This window comes from Armigeres subalbatus, chromosome 1, assembly GCF_024139115.2.
Source record: "Armigeres subalbatus isolate Guangzhou_Male chromosome 1, GZ_Asu_2, whole genome shotgun sequence".
Classification (NCBI taxonomy): domain Eukaryota; kingdom Metazoa; phylum Arthropoda; class Insecta; order Diptera; family Culicidae; genus Armigeres; species Armigeres subalbatus.
In genome coordinates, this window is record NC_085139.1 from 279,612,769 (window position 1) to 279,636,229 (window position 23,461).

General features: G+C 41.7%; 1 protein-coding gene across 2 annotated transcripts in view; it reads left to right on the top strand.

Moving 5' to 3' along the window:
- The window catches only part of LOC134214818 (uncharacterized), a 199,965-nt gene that overhangs the window by 171,547 nt on the left and 4,957 nt on the right, over nt 1-23,461 (top strand). For both annotated transcript variants that reach the window (XR_009979928.1, XM_062694118.1), the window contains exon 3: nt 11,474-11,578. Coding sequence is in view for 1 of the 2 variants with exons in the window: in XM_062694118.1 (XP_062550102.1) it covers nt 11,474-11,578 (105 nt within the window). In the remaining variant the exon portion in view is untranslated. The remainder of the gene's footprint in view (nt 1-11,473; nt 11,579-23,461) is intronic.

Genomic DNA, 23,461 nt, shown 5'->3' on the forward strand with positions numbered 1-23,461 from the left:
AAGCCGACACGTTGCAGCTGATGTTCAGCGATTGGTTAGAAACCGATGCTCCTCCACAAACGACCCAACCGAAAACGGACTCATTAAGGGCCGGCAGTCGCTCTCCCAACGAAATCTGCCGCCCGCTTCTGAAGAAATGGAAAAATGATTCAATTCCCAGAACCATGTCCACACCCATGCAGACATTGAACGATGGATCGGCCAATTCGATTCCATCTGGTACGTTCCACTCCTCGATGTTGATCGATGAAGTTGGCAGGTTGACGGTCACCTTCGGTAGAACGAGGAAACTCATACGTTGAGAAAAATCCGTCAGTCTCGATCGAACGGTGGCCTCCAGCTGCTGTCTAACCTTGGTAACTGCCTGGCCAATTCCAGAGATCTTGACGTCCACCTTGCTGCGTCTGACTTTCATCCGTTGACTGAGTCCTTCTGTTACGAAATTGCTCTCCGATCCAGAGTCTAGAAGAGCGCGAGCTGGATAGCGATGGCCACTGTTGTCTTCAACAATTAAGACAGCAGTCGCCAGCAGTACCTTTGCCTGTCGAGTAGATCCATGTCCCACAACCGTGTCTGAAGCCGCCATATTGGATACTTGGGGATCGGGTACATTAGGGTTAACGTTTGAACTGGCACGCGAAGTAGCTTGTTCCGTAGAATCGCGAACTTCTCTCGGAGCGGTGGATTTCGTAGCCTTCGTATTCACCGCTGGCTTCGATGAACTGTCCTTGCCATACCTGAAGCAAACCAGCGAATGATGGCGACCTTGGCAGAAGCGACAGGAGAATTTGGACTGACACTCCTTCGCGTGATGTCCAAGTTTGAAGCAGTTCCGGCACAGCGAATGGCTTCTGAGGACTCCTTCCTTTTCGAACTGCGACATCGCTTGAAATACGCTGCACTGGAACAGCAAGTGACTAGCGCCACATACTATGCATCGTCCTCCTACTGCCTGAGTAGTGCTGTAGCTGCTCTTGATGGAGGTTGCCTTGGATTTTCCTGCTTGTTGCCACTGGGGAGTGCTTTTCGATTACGCTGACTTCGCTGGAAGAGACTCCAGCATACGAATGCGACGCTGAAGGTAATCGCTCAACTCCTCCACCGTGTCTTGTTGTTTGGTGGACGAAAACTCCTCCCATCCACGACGCGTAACAGGATCCAAGCGTGTAGTTAGCATATTAACCAACAGCAAATCCCGATAATCCGCGGGTTGAACTATATTGTCCAAGGTCTGAACTATTCTCTCGAAGCCGTCGACGAGTGCGTGCAGATCAGACGAGGACTCCTTCGTCAAACAGGGAAGCTTGAACAGCGCTTGCACTTGCAGCTTCTTCAGATGCTTGCTGTTGTCGTACCGCTTGAGTAGGAGATCCCAAGCGATCTTGTAGTTGGCACTGGTGATCGGGAGAGAATCAATCAAATTCTTCGATTCCCCTTGTAGACACCCCTTGAGGTAGTAGAACTTTTCTACCTCAGGGAGATCCGCCTTGCCATGGATCAAGGACGAAAAGAGATCGCGGAAACTAAGCCACTCTTCCACGTTGCCACCAAAAGTTTGGAGCTTGATCTGCGGTAACTTGACATGATCAAGATTCCCGAGACCAGTCGCATTGGTCTGATTCAAGTCCACTGGCTCCTGCTTCAGCTTGACTTGGTCCAACAAAAACGCTTTCGCTTGGTAGAAGCGTTCGCTGAACTCCTGCCTTTCCTTTGTCAAAGGATTCGCCTTATCGTCATGGTTGTCGTGCGTTTTGACCTCGATAAGGTACTCGGAGAACTTCTCACGCAATTCGTCTAGCCTTTCTAAACGAACCGTGACTTGGTTAAGGGTAGCATCCTCGGGAAAATCTTCAACGAAGCTCCAAATATCGTTGAAACACTGCTGTACTTCGGACAGCTTTGCTACTAGCACCTTATACGTCGCGGCCTGGCTCCTCGACATGGCCGCAGTTGATCATTCGTTGATCGGACGAAGAAAGATGAAAAATGAGGCTGTAGTATCTCACAAGTCTTCACTTCGGCTGCACATATACTGTTCAACTCACCTGACCGAGTGAACAGCGTCACAGGAGCAGCAATTCAGCATAAAATTCCCAAATGTTCAAATTAGCCGGCCTGGCGTTCAAAAAATCGTTCAAATCTTGCACCGAATGATGTGAAGAGGAGGGATAAAAACTGTAGTATCCAAATAAATAGCTTCGACGGGACATATACCGTGTAACTCACCCAGAGAAAACAACGGCACTACCAATGCCCGTATCAATATGTAGTAGAACGCATCCAAATAAACCGTTCAGCAAAATAAGCCTCAAATAAATGTATGATGTGTAGGGATGAATATGAACCAAGCCAAAGAGGATATAATTTTAATTAGTTGGTGGAGTATCTGACGTCCACGCCTCGGCAGACATACACAAATGTTCAAATGTAGTCTTCCGACCCGTCGCTATCCAAAGCCTCTAATCCACCCTGATTCCGTAGCCTTCAGGAAACCAACAGGGTTTGCTTGCGCGCGAAAATGACAATCCTTAGGTGTCCTTTGTCCACTATGCTTCCACGACCATGATGGCGATTCGCTATTATTTGCACCGACAATATGCAGCAAATGGTGAAAATCCTTCCCGCTCGATATGTCCTTTTTCCGTGATCGCTATTCTTCTTCGGGGATAATGGCGATGCACTATTATATGGTGATCACAACAGCCAATAGCACAACGGAGCGTTTGATGGCGATAATCCTACTTGCTCAAACTTTTATCCTGTCCGGTTCCGACGGAATCCGGTTCGCTAGGACCAAATGTCCGCTCCGGGGCCTACCTTCGATGGTCGCAAGAAGGACTACACTCGCGACTAGGCTCCAAAAGCCAGACACAATCAGTTTTGCCAAAAGGCTCCGGAATGATCAGTTTTCAATGCACAATTTCCACCAAAATCGTTCAGGAATCACACAATCGCCCAAGCACTATCGGAGAACTTTCCGTCCGTATCATCAAGGGAAGAACGATAAACCCCAGGACGATATTGAGTTTCTTCTAACCGAAATAAATTACGTATTTCTCAACTTAAACTATCATTTAATCATTGTTTAATTTAGCGTATAAGTATAACCGTATAAACCGCACACGTTTTTTTTTTTTTTTTTTTCTACTAATTTTATTTGCTAATTATCTAATACATGCATTTATCTCTTAGACTAGGTGTTCCGTGTTTTCTTAACACTATCATCCTTATTTGCTATGTTACGCTTTTAGATATTATTAATACATTTCAATTGCCTCTGGCAGTTACGATATTTCCTCTGGTTGAATTAAACCATGTAGGAATTACAATGTTTTCTACTTAAACTAAACTTAACCTAATTTATACTAAGGGTACAAGGAGCTAATCGTTGCAATAGAAGATTGCAACGATTTTTATCTAAAATTGAAATTATTTTGTTGGACATTTGTTGCAATGTCTCAATATTAGAAATTCTATGAAGTTCATTGGTACTATACCACGGAGGTAACTTCAGAATCATTTTCAAAATTTTATTTTGAATCCTCTGAAGTGCCTTCTTTCTGGTATTGCAGCAACTAGTCCATATTGGCACAGCATACAACATGGCTGGTCTAAAAATTTGTTTGTAAATCAAAAGTTTGTTCTTAAGACAAAGTTTTGATTTTCTGTTTATAAGTGGATATAGACACTTAATATATTTGTTACATTTGGCTTGAAGGCCTTCAATGTGATTTTTAAAGTTAATTTTGATCTAGCAGAAGTCCTAAATATTTAGCTTCGCTAGACCAATTAATTGGAACCCCATTCATAGTGACAATATGTCTGCTAGAAGGTTTCAAATAAGAAGCTCTCGGCTTATGTGGGAAAATTATAAGCTGAGTTTTGGAAGCATTCAGGGAAATTTTCCATTTTTGCAAGTAAGTGGAGAAAATATCCAAACTTTTTTGCAATCTACTACAAATGACACGAAGGCTTCGCCCTTTGGCTGAGAGACCTGTGTCATCTGCAAACAAAGATTTTTGACACCCTGGTGGTAAATCAGGTAAGTCAGAAGTAAAAATGTTATACAATATGGGCCCCAGTATGCTGCCTTGGGGAACACCAGCTCTAACAGGTAATCTATCAGATTTAGAATTCTGATAGTTTACCTGCAGTGAGCGATCTGATAAATAATTTTGGATCAGTTTAATAATGTACAGAGGAAAATTAAAATTCATCAATTTTACAATCAAACCTTCATGCCAAACACTATCAAATGCTTTCTCTATATCAAGAAGAGCAACTCCAGTCGAATATCCTTCAGATTTGTTGAGCCGAATTAAGTTCGTAACTCTTAATAACTGATGAGTGGTTGAATGCCCATGGCGAAAACCAAATTGCTCATCAGCAAAATAGAATTGTCATTAATATGAACCATCATTCTATTTAAAATAATCTTTTCAAACAGTTTGCTTATTGAAGAAAGCAAACTGATTGGGCGATAACTAGAAGCCTCAGCTGGATTTTTGTCCGGCTTCAAAATTGGAACAACTTTGGCGTTTTTCCATTTATCTGGGAAGTATGCCAATTGAAAACATTTGTTAAATAAATTAACCAAAAAGGATAAAGAGCTCTCAGGAAGTTTTTTGATAAGTATGTAGAAAATACCATCATCACCTGGGGCTTTCATATTTTTAAATTTTCTAGTAATAGATCTCACTTCATCCAAATTAGTTCCCAACGAAGGGTCAAAAACATTATCTTGGTTGAGAATGTCTTCGAGCTTCGTGTAACCTGATCCTCAATTGGACTAGTGAGACCTAGACTAAAATTATGGGCACTCTCGAACTGCTGAGCAAGTTTTTGAGCCTTGTCGCCATTTGTTAATAAAATTTTATTTCCCTCTTTAAGCGCTGGTATTGGCTTTTGAGGTTTTTAAGAATTTTCGTTAATTTCCAAAAGGGTTTCGAACTGGGATCCAACTTCGAGACATTATTCTCAAAGTTGGTATTTCTCAGAATAGCGAAACGTTTTTTTAATTTTATTTTGCAAATCTCGCCAAATAACTTTTAAAGTAGGATCGCGAGTTCTTTGGTATTGCCTTCGCCTCACATTTTTAGAACGGATCAGTAGCTGAAGATCGTCGTCAATAATAATGGAGTTGAATTTAATTTCACATTTAGGAATTGCAATGCCTCTGGCTTCGACAATTAAATTTGTCAAAGATACGAGAGCATTATCAATATCACTTTTGGTATCGAGAGGAATATCAACATCAAAATTCCTATCGATATACGTTTTATATAAATCCCAATCAGCTCTATGATAATTAAAAGTAGAGCTGATTGGATTATAAATGGCTTCTTGTGAGATTTCAAATGTCACAGGAAGGTGATCAGAGTCAAAGTCAGCATGAGTTACCAATTGGCCACACAGCTGACTTGAATCCGTTAAAACTAAATCAATTGTAGAAGGATTTCGACTGGAAGAAAAACAAGTTGGTCCATTGGGATATTGAATAGTATAATATCCCGCAGAACAATCTTCAAATAAAATTTTACCATTGGAATTGCTTTGAGCATTATTCCATGAACGGTGTTTGGCATTGAAGTCACCAATTACGAAGAATTTTGATTTGTTGCGAGTCAGAATTTGAAGATCAGCTTTCAACAAATTCTTTTGCTGCCCATTGCATTGAAAAGGCAAGTAAGCTGCAATGAAGGAAAATTGTCCAAAATTTGTTTCAACAGAAACTCCCAAGGTTTCAAAAACTTTGGTTTCGAACGAAGAAAATGATTTATGTTTGATACGTCTATTAATGACAATGGCGACCCCACCACAGGCGCTGTCAAGACGATCATTTCTGTAGATAAAATAATTTGGATCTCTTTTAATGGAGAGTCCTGGTTTTAAATAAGTTTCAGTTATAATGGCAATATGCACATTATGAACTGAAAGGAAGTTGAATAATTCATCTTCCTTACCTTTTAGAGAACGGGCATTCCAATTTAGAACTTTCACACAATTATTTGGATCCATTGAAACGGAGTCCGATAACAATTTTTTGTGTGTACTTTATACCAACCTGAACAGCTTCAGGAATGGTATTTGCTTTGAACATTGCATCAATCATGTGATGCAATTGTTCAGTTAAAAAATCAAAATCGGAAGCAGACATGCTACCTGAATCGGCAACATGACCGTTATTTTCCGTTGGGACATGGGTATAAACCTCATTTTGAGAAGAGAAATTTTGTCTACCAGCAGCGATGTTTGCATACGTAGGTACATTGGAAAAATTGGAATTTACTGAAGTGCTTGCTACCCGTTGGCGAGCGGCAAAATTTGTTTGTAAAATTGTGGTGGGTATGAATTGCTCGACCGGTAACCGGTTTCGAATTTTGAGCGTTTGAAAAATTTCTACCCGTCGAATCTGGGATCCGATTGGAATTTCCCGTCATCAATTTTGCACGGGAATTCAAAAGATTTTTGCGTGAAGGGCATTCCCAGAAATTGGATTTATGATTCCCCCCACAATTTGCGCACTTAAATTTATTGGAATCTTCTCTCACAGGACATGCGTCCTTGGCATAAGAGGTTCCACCACAAATCATGCATTTAGCATCTATATGGCAATGTTTAGTTCCGTGACCCCACTTTTGCCACTAACGGCACTGTGTGGGGTTTTGGAAATTTCCCCCAGGCCTGCGGAAATGTTCCCATGTAACACGGACATGGGACATAATACAGGCCTTTTCCAAACTTTCCATATTATTTAGTTCATTTTTGTTAAAATGAACTAAATAAAATTCTTGAGAAATGCCCTTTGGGAAGTACCAGAGTGGGATTTCTTTTTCATCTTAATTACTTGGACTGGTGAAAATCCAAGTAATTGAGAAATTTCAATTTTATCTCATCCAGTGATTTGTCATCACTGGGCAGACCTTTCAAGACGACTTTGAACAATCGCTCAGTTTTGTCGTCGTATGTGAAGAATTTATGGCGCTTCTCAGTTAAATACTGAAGAAGACGTTTGCGATCGTCAAAGGATCCCGGCAAAACGCGGCAGTCACCCTTCCTAGCAATCTGAAATGAAACCTTGATCCCCTGAAGGTTACTCAAAATCTCATTCCGGAAGCCAGAAAACTCGGCAACAGATACCACAATTGGCGGAATCCTTTGTTTCATCGCATGAATCGAATCACCTGGGCTAGAGGTAGATTCGATTTCCTCAAATTCGTTATTAATCAAATCGAACTGATTGCTCAGTTCGATGGGAGAAGAAATAATGTCAACGTTAGATTTAGAAGGAATCTCTGAAGTCTCCAGCTTCCTTCTATTTTTTCCGCGCTTGGGCAGGACGGTCTTGAAACCTTGTTTCTTTGAAGGAAGTGGAGAATTCAGAGACTCTCCCTTCCTCTTGTTTTTATTAATGCTCATTGCTGAACGTGGAGACGTGACCTTCTAAGAGGTTTTTTCCCAGAACGGTGTCCCTGCAGGATTACCACCGCTTGTCGGAATTTTACTTTCGCAAACGGGTCCAACGTAAAACGAAGGCACGGGTCCTTGCAAAGATCGTTACGGGATCAGTGGGTACAAATAGCGCTGAGAAGCACCGTTGAAATTAAAATAGCTTCGGGTAGTATTAAAAACTTCCTTCCGCAACGAGAGAAAAGAACCGCACAGCACGAAAGCACGATGCGGTCTGAAAAACTATCATTTAATCATTGTTTAATTTGGCGTATAAGTAAAACCGTAAAAACCGCACACGTTGTTTGCTCGGAGTGGACTACCACCGATGTCTGCATCAGATTAATCCATCCATCCACCTTTCTCTGATGATCGACATCGGTGACGTCATGCATGCGAGGATGATCATATTGACCAGCGCGAGAGAATATCCACCCGAACTGTGTCCATCGGTTGTTGTTGATGTCGCCACCAGTGTGTGTGGCTGTAGAAATAGATGGCAAACTGCGTTCTCTGATCGTCGCTGAGCAGCAATGGTCAAATGGATAGTGTGTAGCATTGCTCTTCCAACCCATCCGTCCGTCCGTCGATTTATTGAGCTTCACTACGCAGTGCAGATATTGCTTCAACCAGCCGGCAGCAGAGTAGTTCAGCGGCGTGCATGGGGGGTGAAAGCCCAAACATAATGTAAAACCAATTTAATCAAAATTCCGTGGAAAAAAAAATTGAAATTTCGTTTCGTTTCGAAAAATTTCGAATCAAATGAACCTTGATTTTGTTTCGTTTCGAAGTTTCGAAAGTAAATCCATATTTCGTTCCGTTTCGATCCGAATCAACAGACATTTTAAATTTCGTTCCGTTTCGTTTCGTTAGGAAAAAGTGTGTTATCGCATACCCTTAACGATCACACAACCCTACTTTTTTGAGCGCAATTGCCGATGAAGCTGTGTGTGGACGCCAGACATAACTACATACTCATCCTACTCGGTTGGCATTGCACAAAACCATTACGTGTAAAAGCGTTGGTTTCAAAATCAGATTGCGAGAGTTCGGCTATGTGCCTGGAAATTTGATCTTTTCCGTAGTCCTCTGAGCTGCGGAGGACAATATGGAGGTCCTTCGAAGCTTAGTAGGGAATGCACCTGACTGGCGCACTGGTTTCGTGGGACCAAACCCCACCATAAGAAGATGTTACCCTTCAATACATTTTTCGAACTAAATCTTGCACATGTTGTGCATTTGCACTAATCGAGGTTCAGACATAGTAATGAATTTTATGATTTTTTTTATTTGTTTTTTTTTCATGTCTTACCTTCTTGACCCTGAAGACAACCAGGACATATTTCCCTGGCTAGAGCCTTGCTCTGCATGCGGTTCCACTTGACAGGAAGGTCAAATTTCAACATGATTTTGAATAAACATCCAACAAAAAGAATAATGAAATTTGCAATACTTGTCAAGCTTTCCACGGGATGGATTTTTTGAAGAGGAGCTCGTCAACTCGTTTTATGTCCCACAACCATGTTAACCGTTTCACCACCACTCTTCGATTGTGCGGTGACTCGGTTAACATGGAAGAGGGACATTAAACAATAATGTATTTTTAAGATCTGTTTTTTTTTGTATATCATACCCAAGTCTTCATTATTATCAGGTAAATAAATGTTATTCATTTTTGACAATTGTTATAAATCGATGACTGTTTGAAAATTACTAAATCCGAAAGCAAAAATTCCAACCTGGGGGTGTTTTAACTTATGCCTTACTTTTTTGTGCAGTTTTAATACGTGCACTGTTACTTATGTATGTCAGAAATGAATTTTTTGATTTTTAAGATTTTTAGATTTTTAAAATTTTAGATTTTTAAGTATTTAGATTTTTGGATTTTTAGATTTATAGATTTAAAGATTTGTAGATTTTTGGAATGAACTTGACAAAGTATCTTTGATTTGAACTCATGAACTTTAAAGCATTTACTTCTCATAAGTCGAGTTCGTACTATCACATTCTATTCCTCCACTTGATTGTGTCTTTACAGATACGGACTGCGACCTCAACAGCTCCTTAATTTTAAACCATCTAAACAATTATATAATAATCTTAACTGAGTAAGTGCAACTAATAGAAGGATATTTGAATTTTCTAAATGTCATGTCAAACTGTCGAAAAATGCACGCCAGAGCCAATGTGTTTGTATTTCCACTGCGCGCGTTCGTCCGATCGAAAACCAAACTGCGTCTCGAGCAAGATGTTAAGTTCGGCAGCCTCCAGCTAACTTTCACTGACTGCCCACTGGATAGTGGGAACGGGGATATTCCGATTCGAAGGCGCAGAACGACGATCAGCAAGAGGTACAATCGGAGAGAACGCTCATCCTGTTCTCAATTTCCGAGGTCTGTCATTACCACTTTGATAATTTATGCCATGCGTTTATTTTTTCCCAGAAGTAGAAGTAGAAGTAGAAGTAGCCATGCGTTTGTATGTATTTATTATTACATCATTCGTTATACTTTTATTTTCAATATTGTTAGAATGTGGCGTAAATAACAACAGAAATAATTTTACTTTCGGAACAACACGGACAATCCAATACGGGCCAGTACACCGGACGAACTTGTTTGAGTTTTCACGTTTGAGAGGCGCGGAAATGTATTACAAATAAACTCAATGTACAGAGAAGGTTGGCACCTCTCAGACGGTAAAACCTTCGTTTAGTTCATTCGATGCACTGTCCTCATACATATGTATACAGATGTTTAAAGTATAGTCGTTCGTGCGAAGGGGTTTTGAAGTTTAGTGCGCATGTGTTGCACAGCGTTTTACGCTGAGCTCAATATTCGATCAGCGTCGACTGACATTGCTACGCTAACGCCACAAGCGTTATCAAGAAATCAAAATATGACAACTGTAGAGACGTTTCGTTTTTGCAATTAATCGATTATTTTCACGTTCTCACCGATCTGCATATACTGCACGTTAAAAGTGTGCTTGCTTCTTTCCAAACGTATGCAAACGGGCCTCACCTGGAACAACACATAAATAGAAAAGTTACAGTTACAATGTTACATAGTCAGAAAAATGATTCCGCGGTCCCCATGGATATGACCATTTGCTACTACTAGTGCCATACCGGCCGAGACGATCAGGACGTCCCAACGCGTGGCTACAAAGCAAGACCATGCTGAGGGTGGATGGGTTCGATTTCCGGTGCCGGTCTTCTTCTTCTTATTGGCATTACATCCCCACACTGGGAAAGAGCCGCCTCACAGCTCAGTGTCCATTAAGCACTTCCACAGTTATTAACTGCGAGATTTCTAAGCCAGGTTACCATTTTTGCATTCGTATATCATGAGGCTAGCACGATGATACTTTTATACCCAGGGAAGTCGAGACAATTTCCAATCCGAAAATTGCATAGACCGGCACCGGGAATCGAACCCAGCCACCCTCAGCATGGTCTTGCTTTGTAGCTGCGCGTCTTACCGCACGGCTAAGGAGGGCCCGGTCTGGTCTAGAAGTGCTTAATGAACACTAAGCTGCGAGGCGGCTCTGTCCCAGTGTGGGGATGTAATGCCAATAAGAAGAAGAAGAAGATGTATACAGTCAAACCTCCATGAGTCGATGTTCTATGTCTCGATATCGACTCATGGAGGCGAATTCTGCCATGTTAAAAAATATTTTCTGGGTTACTGTGATGGTCCCTTCAAACAAGTTTCAAAGGACTTTCTATTCCACATCTCGATACTTCCATGAGTCGATGGTCCCTTCGATATCGACTCATGGAAATTTGACTGTAATATATATATATATATATATATATATATAATGCTATATATAATAATATAATAATAATACTATATATAATAGCCTTGTTTATCTGTCTGGTGACTAGTTCTAGTTCTATTTCCTAGCTGTTGTAAATAGATTGGATAGGATAGAGCTCCTTCAGTGGCAGTTGTAAACATCGAATCCTTTATTTAATTGTTTATTTATCATTTCCCTCTGGTATTATTTTTATTTCTAGACCACGTTAAGCAACATAATCTCGTTTCCATGGTGTGGGTTTTGCACAGTCAAACAAAAGAAGAAAACCCAGATTAATCCACCTAGCAGTAATGGAGCCATTCTCGTGAGTTATAAAAATAGTATTTTGACCATAACTTTTGAGCCCATAGTCCGATATAACCAATTTTGCAACTTGTTGTGAGCAAATCGGTTAAGGATATGTGCCCGAAAAATTAGTGACATTTTTGCATAGTTTTGCGCACACACACACACACATACACACAGACATCACCTCAATTCGTCGAACTGAGTCGATCGGTATATAACACTATGGGTCTCCGGGTCTCCTATAAAAAGTTTGTTTTTGGAGTGATCATATAGCCTTTACCGTATACTTAGTATACGAGAAAGGCAAAAATGTAAGCCAAAGTTCTATAATTATTCAATGAGACTAAAGCAAGCAATTTTCGGGCCAAGGTATAATTTTTTCTCGTTGTTTCCGGTCAGGAACATCTTTCACGCATCATACTTTTAGCTAGAGCTAGCCTTGAAAGACTGGAGTTCCTCTTAGTATTGCCTCAGTTGTTCTTGGAACATTTCTAGGAATTTCTTATGTAGTATCTCCAGCAGTTGCTTCTGAAGTTCCTCTAGGAATTACTCTTGGTATTCCTCCAGGAGTTGCTCTTGGAGATCATCAAGGAATTGCTCTTAGAGTTTCTCTGGCAATTGCTCCTGCAGTTTCTCCAGGAATTGCTTCAGGAGTGCTTCTAAGAATTTCTCCTGGAGTTAGTTGCTTCTGGAGTTCTTCTAGGAATTGCTCGGAAAGTTTCGCCAAGAGTTTCTTTGAAAGAAAGTTTCTATATTAGTTCCTGGTTCGTCCATAAGGTGGTCCAAGAAGAGATATTATACATTTCCTCCAGGAATTGCTCCTGGGATGTTTGAACCTTAGGAAAAATCGGGTTACCAACCCCGGTGGGAACTATGGTCGTATGCTGACAGGGAAGGGAGGAAGGGTTTGCTCCTCTCCGGAGGTGCAAATCTTACTGAGCGTCTGTTCTCCATGTCAGGATCGGCTCACAACAATGTCTGTTCTGCATGTTAGGGGCGGCTGATCATCGTCCGAGTGCCAGCGAGGGACTCTAAGTGAAACTGTGCTCCATGGTCCACTGGGAATAAGGAGGAATGGTCCTCCGGAAATTTAGTGGGTTTGGTGTCAGGCCCTGCAAGTCAGCCTTAAAAAAACATACGCAAAGAACAATCAACAAAAGAGTACGGACCGGAACCATCGGCGAAGACCACTGCGACGAAAAGGGACTAGCGATTGGAAACTCGGTTCGTGGAACTGCAAATCTCTCAACTTCATCGGGAGCACACTAGCTGGGAACAGCTTTCATAGTGATGGGCGATATGCAAAGGCGCGTGATCGGGTGATGGCCGATCAATGAGAGAATGTGCAGGTTGAGGATCAAAGGCCGGTTCTTCAACTTCAGCATAATCAACGTCCATAGCCCACACTCCGGAAGCACTGATGATGATAAGGACGCATTCTACGCGCAGCTGGAACGTGAGTACGACAAAGTCAGTGAGTCGAAATCATTATAGGAGATTTGAACGCTCAGGTTGACCAAAAGGAAGAGTTTAGACCGACTATTGGGACGTTCAGCGCTCACCGGCTGACGAACGAAAACGGCCTACGACTAATTGATTTCGCCGCCTACAAGAATATGGCCATTCGCAGTACCTACTTCCAACACAGCCTCCTGTATCGGTACACCTGAAGATCACCACTGCAGACAGAATCACAAATCGACCACGTTCTGATTGATGGACGGCACTTCTCCGACATTATCGACGTCAGGACATATCGTGGCGCTAACATCGACTCTGACCACTATCTGGTGATGGTTAAACTGTGCCCAAAACTATCCGTCATCAACAATGTTCGGTACCGACGAGCGCCACGGTACGACCTACAGCGACTGAAGCAACCTGATGTCGACACTGCATAACGCGCAGTATCTCGAGGCAGCGTTGCCGGAAGAAGGTGAGCTCGATGGGGCCCCTCTTGAAGACTGCTGGAATACAGTCAAAGCAGTCATCAACGACGCAGCGGAGAGCAACGTCGAGTATATGGGACGAAGTCGACGGAACGATTGGTTCGACGAAGAGTGCAGACAGATTCTGGAGGAGAAGGACGCAGCGCGGGCGGTCGCGCTGCAGCAAGGTACCCGGCAGAACGTGGAACGTTATAGACGGAAGCGGAGACAGTAGACCCGCCTTTTTCAGGAGAAGAAACGCCGCCTGGAAGAAGCGGAGTGCGAGGAGATGGAACAGCTGTACCGTTCTCAAGAAACACGCAAGTTCTATCAGAAGCTCAACGCATCCCGCAAAGGCTTCGTGCCGCGAGCCGAAATGTGCCGGGATAAGGATGGGAGCATCTTGACGGATGAACGTGTGGTGATGAAAGGTGGAAGCAGCACTACGAAGAACATTTGGATGGCGCTGAGAGTACAGGCAGTAAAAGTCAAGGCAACGGAGGTACGTCAGTTCAGCGGACGATGGAAGCCAACCAGCCCCCACCTTGAGGGAAATTAAGGATGCCATTCAACAGCTAAAGACCAATAAAGCAGCTGGTAAGGATGGTATCGGAGCTGAGCTCATCAAGATGGCCCCGGAAAAGCTGGCCACTTTCCTGCACAAACTGATAGTCAGAATCTGGGAAACCGAACAGCTACCGGAGGAGTGGAAGGAAGGGGTTATATGCCCCATCTACAAGAAAGGGGACAAGCTGGAGTGTGAGAACTTTCGAGCGATCACCATCCTTAATGCCGCCTACAAAGTGATATCCCAGATCATCTTCCCTCGTCTGTCGCCATTAGTAAATGAGCCCGTGGGAAGTTATCAAGCCGGCTTCGTTGACGGCCGCTCGACAACGGACCAGATCTTTACTGTACGGTAAATCCTTCAAAAATGCCGTGAATAGCAGGTCCCAACGCACCATCTGTTCGTTGATTTCAAGGCGGCATACGACAGTATAGACCGCGTAGAGCTATGGAAAATTATGGACGAGAACAGCTTCCCTGGGAAGCTTACCAGACTGATCAAAGCAACGGTGGATGGGGTGCAAAACTGTGTGAAGTTTTCGGGCGAACACTCCAATTCGTTCAAATCGCGCCGGGGACTAAGACAAGGTGATGGACTTTCGTGCCTGTTGTTCAACTTTGTCATGCGGAGAGTCGGGTGTAACAGCCGGGGTACGATTTTCAACAGATACAATCAATTTATTTGTTTCGCGGATGACATGGACATTGTCGGCCGAACATTTGCAAAGGTGGCAGAACTGTATACCCGCCTGAAACGTGAAGCAGCAAAAGTTGGACTGGTGGTGAATGCGTCAAAGACAAAGTACATGCTTGTGGGCGGAACCGAGCGCGACAGGGCCCGCCAGGGAAGCAGTGTTACGATAGACGGGGATACCTTCGAGGTGGTCGAGGAATTCGTCTACCTCGGATCCTTGCTAACGGCTGACAACAACGTTAGTCGTGAAATACGAAGGCGCATCATCTGTGGAAGTCGGGCCTACTACGGGCTCCAGAAGAAACTGCGGTCGAAAAAGATTCGCCACCGCACCAAATGTGTCATGTACAAGACGTTAATAAGACCGGTAGTCCTCTACGGACATGAAACATGGACAATGCTCGAGGAAGACTTGCAAGCACTCGGAGTATTCGAGAGACGGATGCTCAGGACCATCTTCTGCGGTGTGCAGGAAGACGGTGTGTGGCGGCGAAGAATGAACCATGAGCTCGCCCAACTCTACGGCGAGCCCAGTATCTTGAAGGTAGCTAAAGCCGGAAGGGTACGATGGGCAGGACATGTTGCAAGAATGCCGGACAGCAACCCTGCAAAGATGGTGTTCGCTTCCGATCCAGCAGGTACGAGACGGCGTGGAGCGCAGCGAGCGAGATGGGCAGACCAGGTGCAAAACGACTTGGTGAGCAAGGGGCGTATCCGAGGATGGAGCGATACGGCCTCGAACCGTGTATTGTGGCGTCAAATTGTTGATTCAGTGTTATCTGTTTAGATGTAGACTAAATAAATGAAATTAAATGATTTTTTCTAATAGTCCTCTAGAAATTGCTTCTGGAGTTCCTTACGAAATTGCTCCTTGAATTCCTCCGGGAGTTCCTTGGGGGGTTCTTCCATGAACTGATCCTGGAGATCTATCTGAAATTTCTCTAGGAATTCTCGGGTACTTATTCGAAAGGACGTATGTGATTTTGTAAACAAATATTCATACGCCGATTTGTCCAATCCAATGGAACTTCCACGCAAAACAACAGCACGAACAGGTAACCGAAGCCTTCCCCTACCTGTCTGTAGTGATGGTTTGCGTGGGAGTGCTATCAGATTGTAGAAATCAACGTTTCAATCTTTGTTTACAAAATCACATACCTCCTTTTGAATAAGTACCAGAGAATTGCTTCGACACTTCCTCCAGGATTTGCTTCTGGCGTTCCTCCTGCAGTTCCTCCAGGAATTGCTCTTTTAGTTAATCCAGAAATTGCTGCTGGAGCTCCTCAAGGAGATGCACGAGAAGTTCCTGCAAGAATTGCGTCAGGAGATGCTCTCATATTTCTGAAAGGAATAGCTCTTAGGGTTCCTCCAGGTGTTACTCCAAGAGTTAATCCTGGATATTTTCCAGGAGTTTCTCCAAGAATTAGTTCTGTAGTTCCTCTTGGAAATGCTTCTGAAGATCTTCCAGGAAATGCTCCTGGAGTTCATCCAAGAATTGGTCCTGGATCTCCTTCAGGAATTGCTTTTGTAGTTCGCCCAGGAACTGCTCCTGGAGTTCCTCCTGGCATTGCTTCTGGAGATTCTTTAAAAAATTGCCTCTGCAGTTTTTATAGGAGCGGTTCCTGATGGGGCTCTTCCGAGAATTACTCCTGGTGATCCTTCAAGAATTGTTCGGGGAGTTCCTTTAGGACTTTCCATTGGAGATCCTCCAGAAAATATCACTGAAATTCAGCCAGGAATTTCCCATGCAGCTTGTTCATGAATTGCTTCGGAAGCCCCTAAAGCATTCCGTTCGGTACTCCCTGAAAGATTTCATACGGAAATCCTGGAAGATTGCTTTCAGAATCTCTGAAGGACTCTATCTAGAAAGCATGTGTTTCCAAACTGTGGGTCGCGACCCCCAGGGGAGTCATGAGTTGATTTATTGTGGGTCGCGAAAGACAAATCTTGATTCGTAGTTTTGTAACTATGTTGTCCCACAAAGTAGCTCAATATAATCCAAATCACACCCAAATACAAATCAAATCCATCCCAAATTCAATTCAAATCCAAACAAAATTTAATCAAATCTAAATCCAATCCAAATATAATCCAAATCCAATTTAAATCTAATCATATCCAAATTCAACCCTTATCCAATCCAAATCCAAATCTAATTCAAATCGAATCTGAATCCCCATCCAATCTTAATCCAACCTAAATCCAAATCCAATTGAAATCCAATCCTAATCTAATTCAAATGCAATTCAAATCCAATCTAAATTTAATTCAATTTCTATCTATACAAATTTGATTCAAATCCAATCTAAATCTAACCCAAATTGAATTCAAACGCAGAGACCAGCAAACTTTCCGTTTTCTTCTGAATTGATTGCTGAAAAAAAGATACTTGATTACTTCAATATCGTAAAAAATATAGCATGTGTTCGGAAAGTTAGCGAAAAATTTTATTATTGTTTTTTTGGGGACTCATATTGCCGCAAATTGCTTGGTCCTGCGCTCATAATCGTGCTCATCCGTGCTCACAACAAAAATGTGAAAAAAATAAGTCTTCACACTTTCAAATAAATTTGTCCTAATTTGAGTAAAATACACTAGCGCCTCGGTTCTTCGGGACAATCACGTCCCGGTTATTAGTTCCTGGCCATAGTACCCACTTACCCAGTATTTTAACTAGCCCCGGGGTACCTTATCATTTGAAACAGATCAACAGATATTTGGTTTCGCGTATAGACCCCCACGTCTTTTAATCAAGACATTTCTGGATGGCGATGAACATACGCCTTCAAAGCATTCTATTCAACGCACCACAAAGGACATGTACCACTATTCAAACAGGCTGCTGTAGTATATAAGATAAGGTCTATTAAATATCGAAAAAAAAAAAAATAATGACGTCTCAGCAGTGTGTTATAAGCAGTAATTAAATTTCCTATTTGCATATACTCTTTTGTTATGGTTTCTTCTAAACGTGTAGCAAACTATCTTAGGTTCTGTCGTAACCTTACAAATCCTCGCTCTTCAATCAGCGGAAAATTTGTCTTCAACTCCTAAAATTGGAAAGCGTGCTTACGCTCCAAGAAATGAACACTGAATGACCATCGTTTATTTTCATTCGAACAATATAGAATTCCCTGTCAGCCTACTGAGATTGAATTTCAAATGTCTTCTCATTAGCTTCTTAGTATGCTGGCATTTCAAATGCCTACTGCGGTTGAATTTCAAATACGTTATCATTTTTTTATGTTTATGTTTATTTCATTATTTTTATCGTGAATCCAAAAATACGAATCCTTTTTCCCGACTCACTTTATTCCCCATAATATTCACCGTCTCTACTCTATTACTGTTTTGCCGATAAGCAAATTAGTTGGAGTCGATAATACGAAAACAAGAATTCTTTATTCCATACCGGCGCAGTTATTTATATATTAATGACAGTTACGAATTTATTTTTTGAAGCTCTAAATCATTGACGCTGTCCTGATAATGTCAGATAATTCTGTTTGAAACTATTGATTTACTAAACCATTAAAAAAAATAATCTAATCCAAATACCATCCATAACCTTAACAAATCCAATAAAAATCCATTCCAAATCCAATCCAATCCAAATCCCATTCAAATCCACTCCAAATCCAAATCCAATCCAAATCCAATCCAAATCCAAATCCAATCCAAATTCAATCCAAATCCAATCCAAATCCAATCCAAATCAATCCAAACCAATCCAAACCAATCCAAACCCAATCCAAACCAATCCAAACCAATCCAAATCTTATCCAAATCTTATCCAACCAATCTAAACCAATCCAAATTCAATTCAAATCCAATCCAAACCAATCCAAATCAAATCCAAACCAATCCAACCAATCCAAAACTTATCCAAACCAATCTAAACCAATCCAAATTTAATCCAAACCAATTCAACCAATCTAAATTCAATCCAAACCAATCCAAATCTAATCCAAACCAATTCCAATCCAAACCAATCCAACCAATCCAAACCAATCCAAACCAAACCAAACCAATCCAAACCAATCCAAACCAAACCAATCCAAACCAATCCAAACACAATCCAAACCAATCCAAACCAATTCAATCCAATCCAAACCAAACCAATCCAAACCAATCCAAACCAATCCAAATCTAATCCAACCGATCCAAACCAATCCAAATCTAATCGAACCAACACAAACCAATCCAAACCAATCTAAATCCGATCCAAAATCAATCCACATCCGATCCAAACCAATCCAAACCAATCCAAATCGATCCAAACCAATCCAAACCAACCCAATCCAAACCAACCCAACCAAACCAATCCCAATCCAATCCAAACCAAACCAAACCAATCCAAACCAATCCAAACCAAACCAATCCAAACCGATCCAAACCAATCCAAATCTAATCGGAACCAACCAAAACCAATCCAAACCAATCCAAACCAATCCAAACCAATCCAAACCAATCCAAATCAAATCTAAACCAATCCAAACCAATCCAAACCAATCCAAACCAATCCAAACCAATCCAAACCAATCCAAACCAATCCAAACCAATCCAAACCAATCCAAACCAATCCAAACCAATCCAAACCAATCCAAACCAACCAAACCAACCAAACCAATCCAAACCAATCCAAACCAATCCAAACCAACCAAACCAATCCAAACCAATCCAAACCAATCCAAACCAACCAAACCAATCCAAACCAATCCAAACCAACCAAACCAATCCAAACCAACCCAAACCAATCCAAACCAATCCAAACCAATCCAAACCAACCAAATCAAACCCAACCAATCCAAACCAATCCACATCCAATCCAAACCAATCCAAACCAATCCAAACCAATCCAAACCAACCAAACCAATCCAAACCAATCCAAACCAATCCAAACCAATCCAAATCAAACCAAACCAATCCAAACCAATCCAAATCCCATACAAATCTAATTCAAACCAATCCAAACCAATCCAACCAATCCAAACCAATCCAAACCAATCCAAACCAATCCAACCAATCCAAATTCAATCCAAACCAATCCAAACCAATCCAAACCAATCCAAACCAATCCAAACCCAATTCCAATCCAAACCAATCCAAACCAATCCAAACCAATCCAAACCAATCCAAACCTATTCCAACCAAACCAACCCAACCAAACCAACCAAACCAATCCAAATCTAATCCAAACCAATCCAAACCAATCCAAACCAATCCAAACCAATCCAAACCAATCCAAACCAATCCAAACCAATCCAAATCTAATCGGAACCAACCAAACCAATCGAACCAACACAAAACCAATCCAAACCAATCCAAACCGATCCAAAATCAATCCACATCCGATCCAAACCAATCCAAACCAATCCAAATCGATCCAAACCAATCCAAACCAATCCAAACCAATCCAAACCAATCCAAATCAAATCCAAACCAATCCAAACCAATCCAAACCAATCCAAACCAATCCAAACCAATCCAAACCAATCCAAACCAATCCAAACCAATCCAAACCAACCAAACCAATCCAAACCAATCCAAACCAATCCAAACCAACCAAACCAATCCAAACCAATCCAAACCAATCCAAACCAATCCAAACCAATCCAACCAATCCAAACCAATCCAAACCAATCCAAACCAATCCAAACCAATCCAAACCAATCCAAACCAATCCAAACCAACCAATCCAATCCAAACCAATCCAAACCAATCCAACCAATCCAACCAATCCAAACCAATCCAAACCAATCCAAACCAATCCAAACCCAATTCCAACCAAACCAATCCAAACCAACCAAACCAATCCAAACCAATCCAAACACAATCCAAATCCAATCCAAACCAATCCAAACCAATCCAAACCAATCCAAACCAATCCAAACCAATCCAAACCAATCCAAACCATCCAAACCAATCCAAACCAATCCAAACCAATCCAAACCAACCAAACCAACCAAACCAATCCAAACCAATCCAAACCAATCCAAACCAATCCAACCAAACCAATCCAACCAAACCAATCCAAACCAATCCAAACCAATCCAAACCAATCCAAACCAATCCAAACCAATCCAACCAAACCAAACCAATCCAAACCAATCCAAACCAACCAATCCAACGCAAACCAAACCAATCCAAACCGATCCAAACCAATCCAAACCAATCCAAACCGATCCAAACCAATCCAAACCAATCCAAACCAATCCAACCAAACCAATCCAAACCAATCCAAACCAATCCAAACCAATCCAAATCAAACCAAACCAATCCAAACCAATCCAAACCAATCCAAACCAATCCAAACCAATCCAAACCAATCCAAACCAACCAAACCAAATCCAAACCAATCCAAACCAATCCACATCCAATCCAAACCAATCCAAACCAATCCAAACCAACCAAACCAACCAAACCAATCCAAACCAATCCAAACCATCCAAACCAACCAAACCAATCCAAACCAACCAAACCAATCCAAACCAATCCAAACCAATCCAAACCAATCCAAACCAAATCCAAACCAATCCAAACCAATCCACATCCAATCCAAACCAATCCAAACCAATCCAAACCAACCAAACCAATCCAAACCAACCAAACCAATCCAACCAAACTTATCCAAACCAATCCAAACCAATCCAAACCAATCCAAACCAATCCAAATCTAATCCAAACCAATCCAAACCAATCCAAATCTAATCCAAACCAACCAAACCAATCCAAACCAATCCAAACCAATCCAATCCAAACCAACCAAACCAATCCAAACCAATCCAAACCAATCCCAAACCAATCCAAACCAATCCAAATCCAACCAAACCAATCCAAACCAATCCAAACCAATCCAAACCAATCCAAACCAATCCAAACCAATCCAAATCCAATCCAAACCAATCCAAACCAATCCAAACCAATCCAAACCAATCCAAACCAATCAAACCAATCCAAACCAATCCAAACCAACCAAACCAATCCAAACCAATCCAAACCAATCCAACCAATCCAAACCAATCCAAACCAATCCAAACCAATCCAAACCAACCAAACCAATCCAAACCAATCCAAACCAATCCAAACCAATCCAAACCAATCCAAACCAACCAAACCAATCCAAACCAATCCAAACCAATCCAAACCAATCCAAACCAATCCAAACCAATCCAAACCAATCCAAACCAATCCAAACCAATCCCAAACCAATCCAAACCAATCCAAACCAACCAAACCAATCCAACCAATCCAAACCAATCCAAACCAATCAAAACCAATCCAAACCAATCCAAACCAATCCAAACCAATCCAACCAATCCAAACCAACCAAACCAATCCAAACCAATCCAAACCAATCCAAACCAATCCAAACCAATCCAAACCAATCCAAACCCAACCAAACCAATTCCAACCAAACCAATCCAAACCAATCCAAACCAATCCAAACCAATCCAAACCAATCCAAACCAATCCAAACCCAACTCCAATCCAAACCAATCCAAACCAATCCAAACCAATCCAAACACAATCCAAACCAATCCAAACCAATCCAAACCAATCCAAACCAATCCAAACCAATCCAAACCAATCCAAACCAATCCAAACCAATCCAAACCAATCCAACCAAACCAACCCAACCAAACCAATCCAAACCAATCCAAACCAATCCAAACCAAACCAATCCAAACCAATCCAATCCAAACCAACCAATCCAACGCAACCAAACCAATCCAAACCGATCCAAACCAATCCAAACCGATCCAAACCAATCCAAACCAATCCAAACCAATCCAAACCAATCCAATCCAAACCAATCCAAACCAATCCAAACCAATCCAAACCAAACCAAACCAATCCAAACCAATCCAAACCAATCCAAACCAATCCAAACCAATCCAACCAATCCAAATCAAATCCAAACCAATCCAAACCAATCCACATCCAATCCAAACCAATCCAAACCAATCCAAACCAATCCAAACCAACCAAACCAATCCAAACCAATCCAAACCAATCCAAACCAACCAAACCAATCCAAACCAATCCAAACCAATCCAAACCAACCAAACCAATCCAAACCAATCCAAACCAATCCAAACCAATCCAAACCAATCCAAACCAATCCAAACCAACCAAACCAATCCAAACCAACCAAACCAATCCAAACCAATCCAAACCAATCCAAACCAATCCAAACCAACCAAACCAATCCAAACCAATCCAAACCAATCCAAACCAATCCAAATCCAATCCAAACCAATCCAAACCAACCAAACCAATCCAAACCAATCCAAACCAATCCAAACCAATCCAAACCAATCCAAACCAATCCAAACCAATCCAAACCAATCCAAACCAATCCAAACCAATCCAAACCAACCAATCCAAACCAATCCAAACCAATCCAAACCAATCCAAACCAATCCAAACCAATCCAAACCAATCCAAACCAATCCAAACCAATCCAAACCAATCCAAACCAACCAAACCAAACCAATCCAAACCAATCCAAACCAATCCAACCAATCCAACCACCAAACCAAACCAATCCAACCAATCCAACCAACCAACCAAACCGATCCAAACCAATCCAAACCAACCAAACCAAACCAACCAAACCAACCAAACCAATCCAAACCAATCCAAACCAAACCAACCCAAACCAATCCAAACCAATCCAAACCAATCCAAACCAATCCAAACCAAT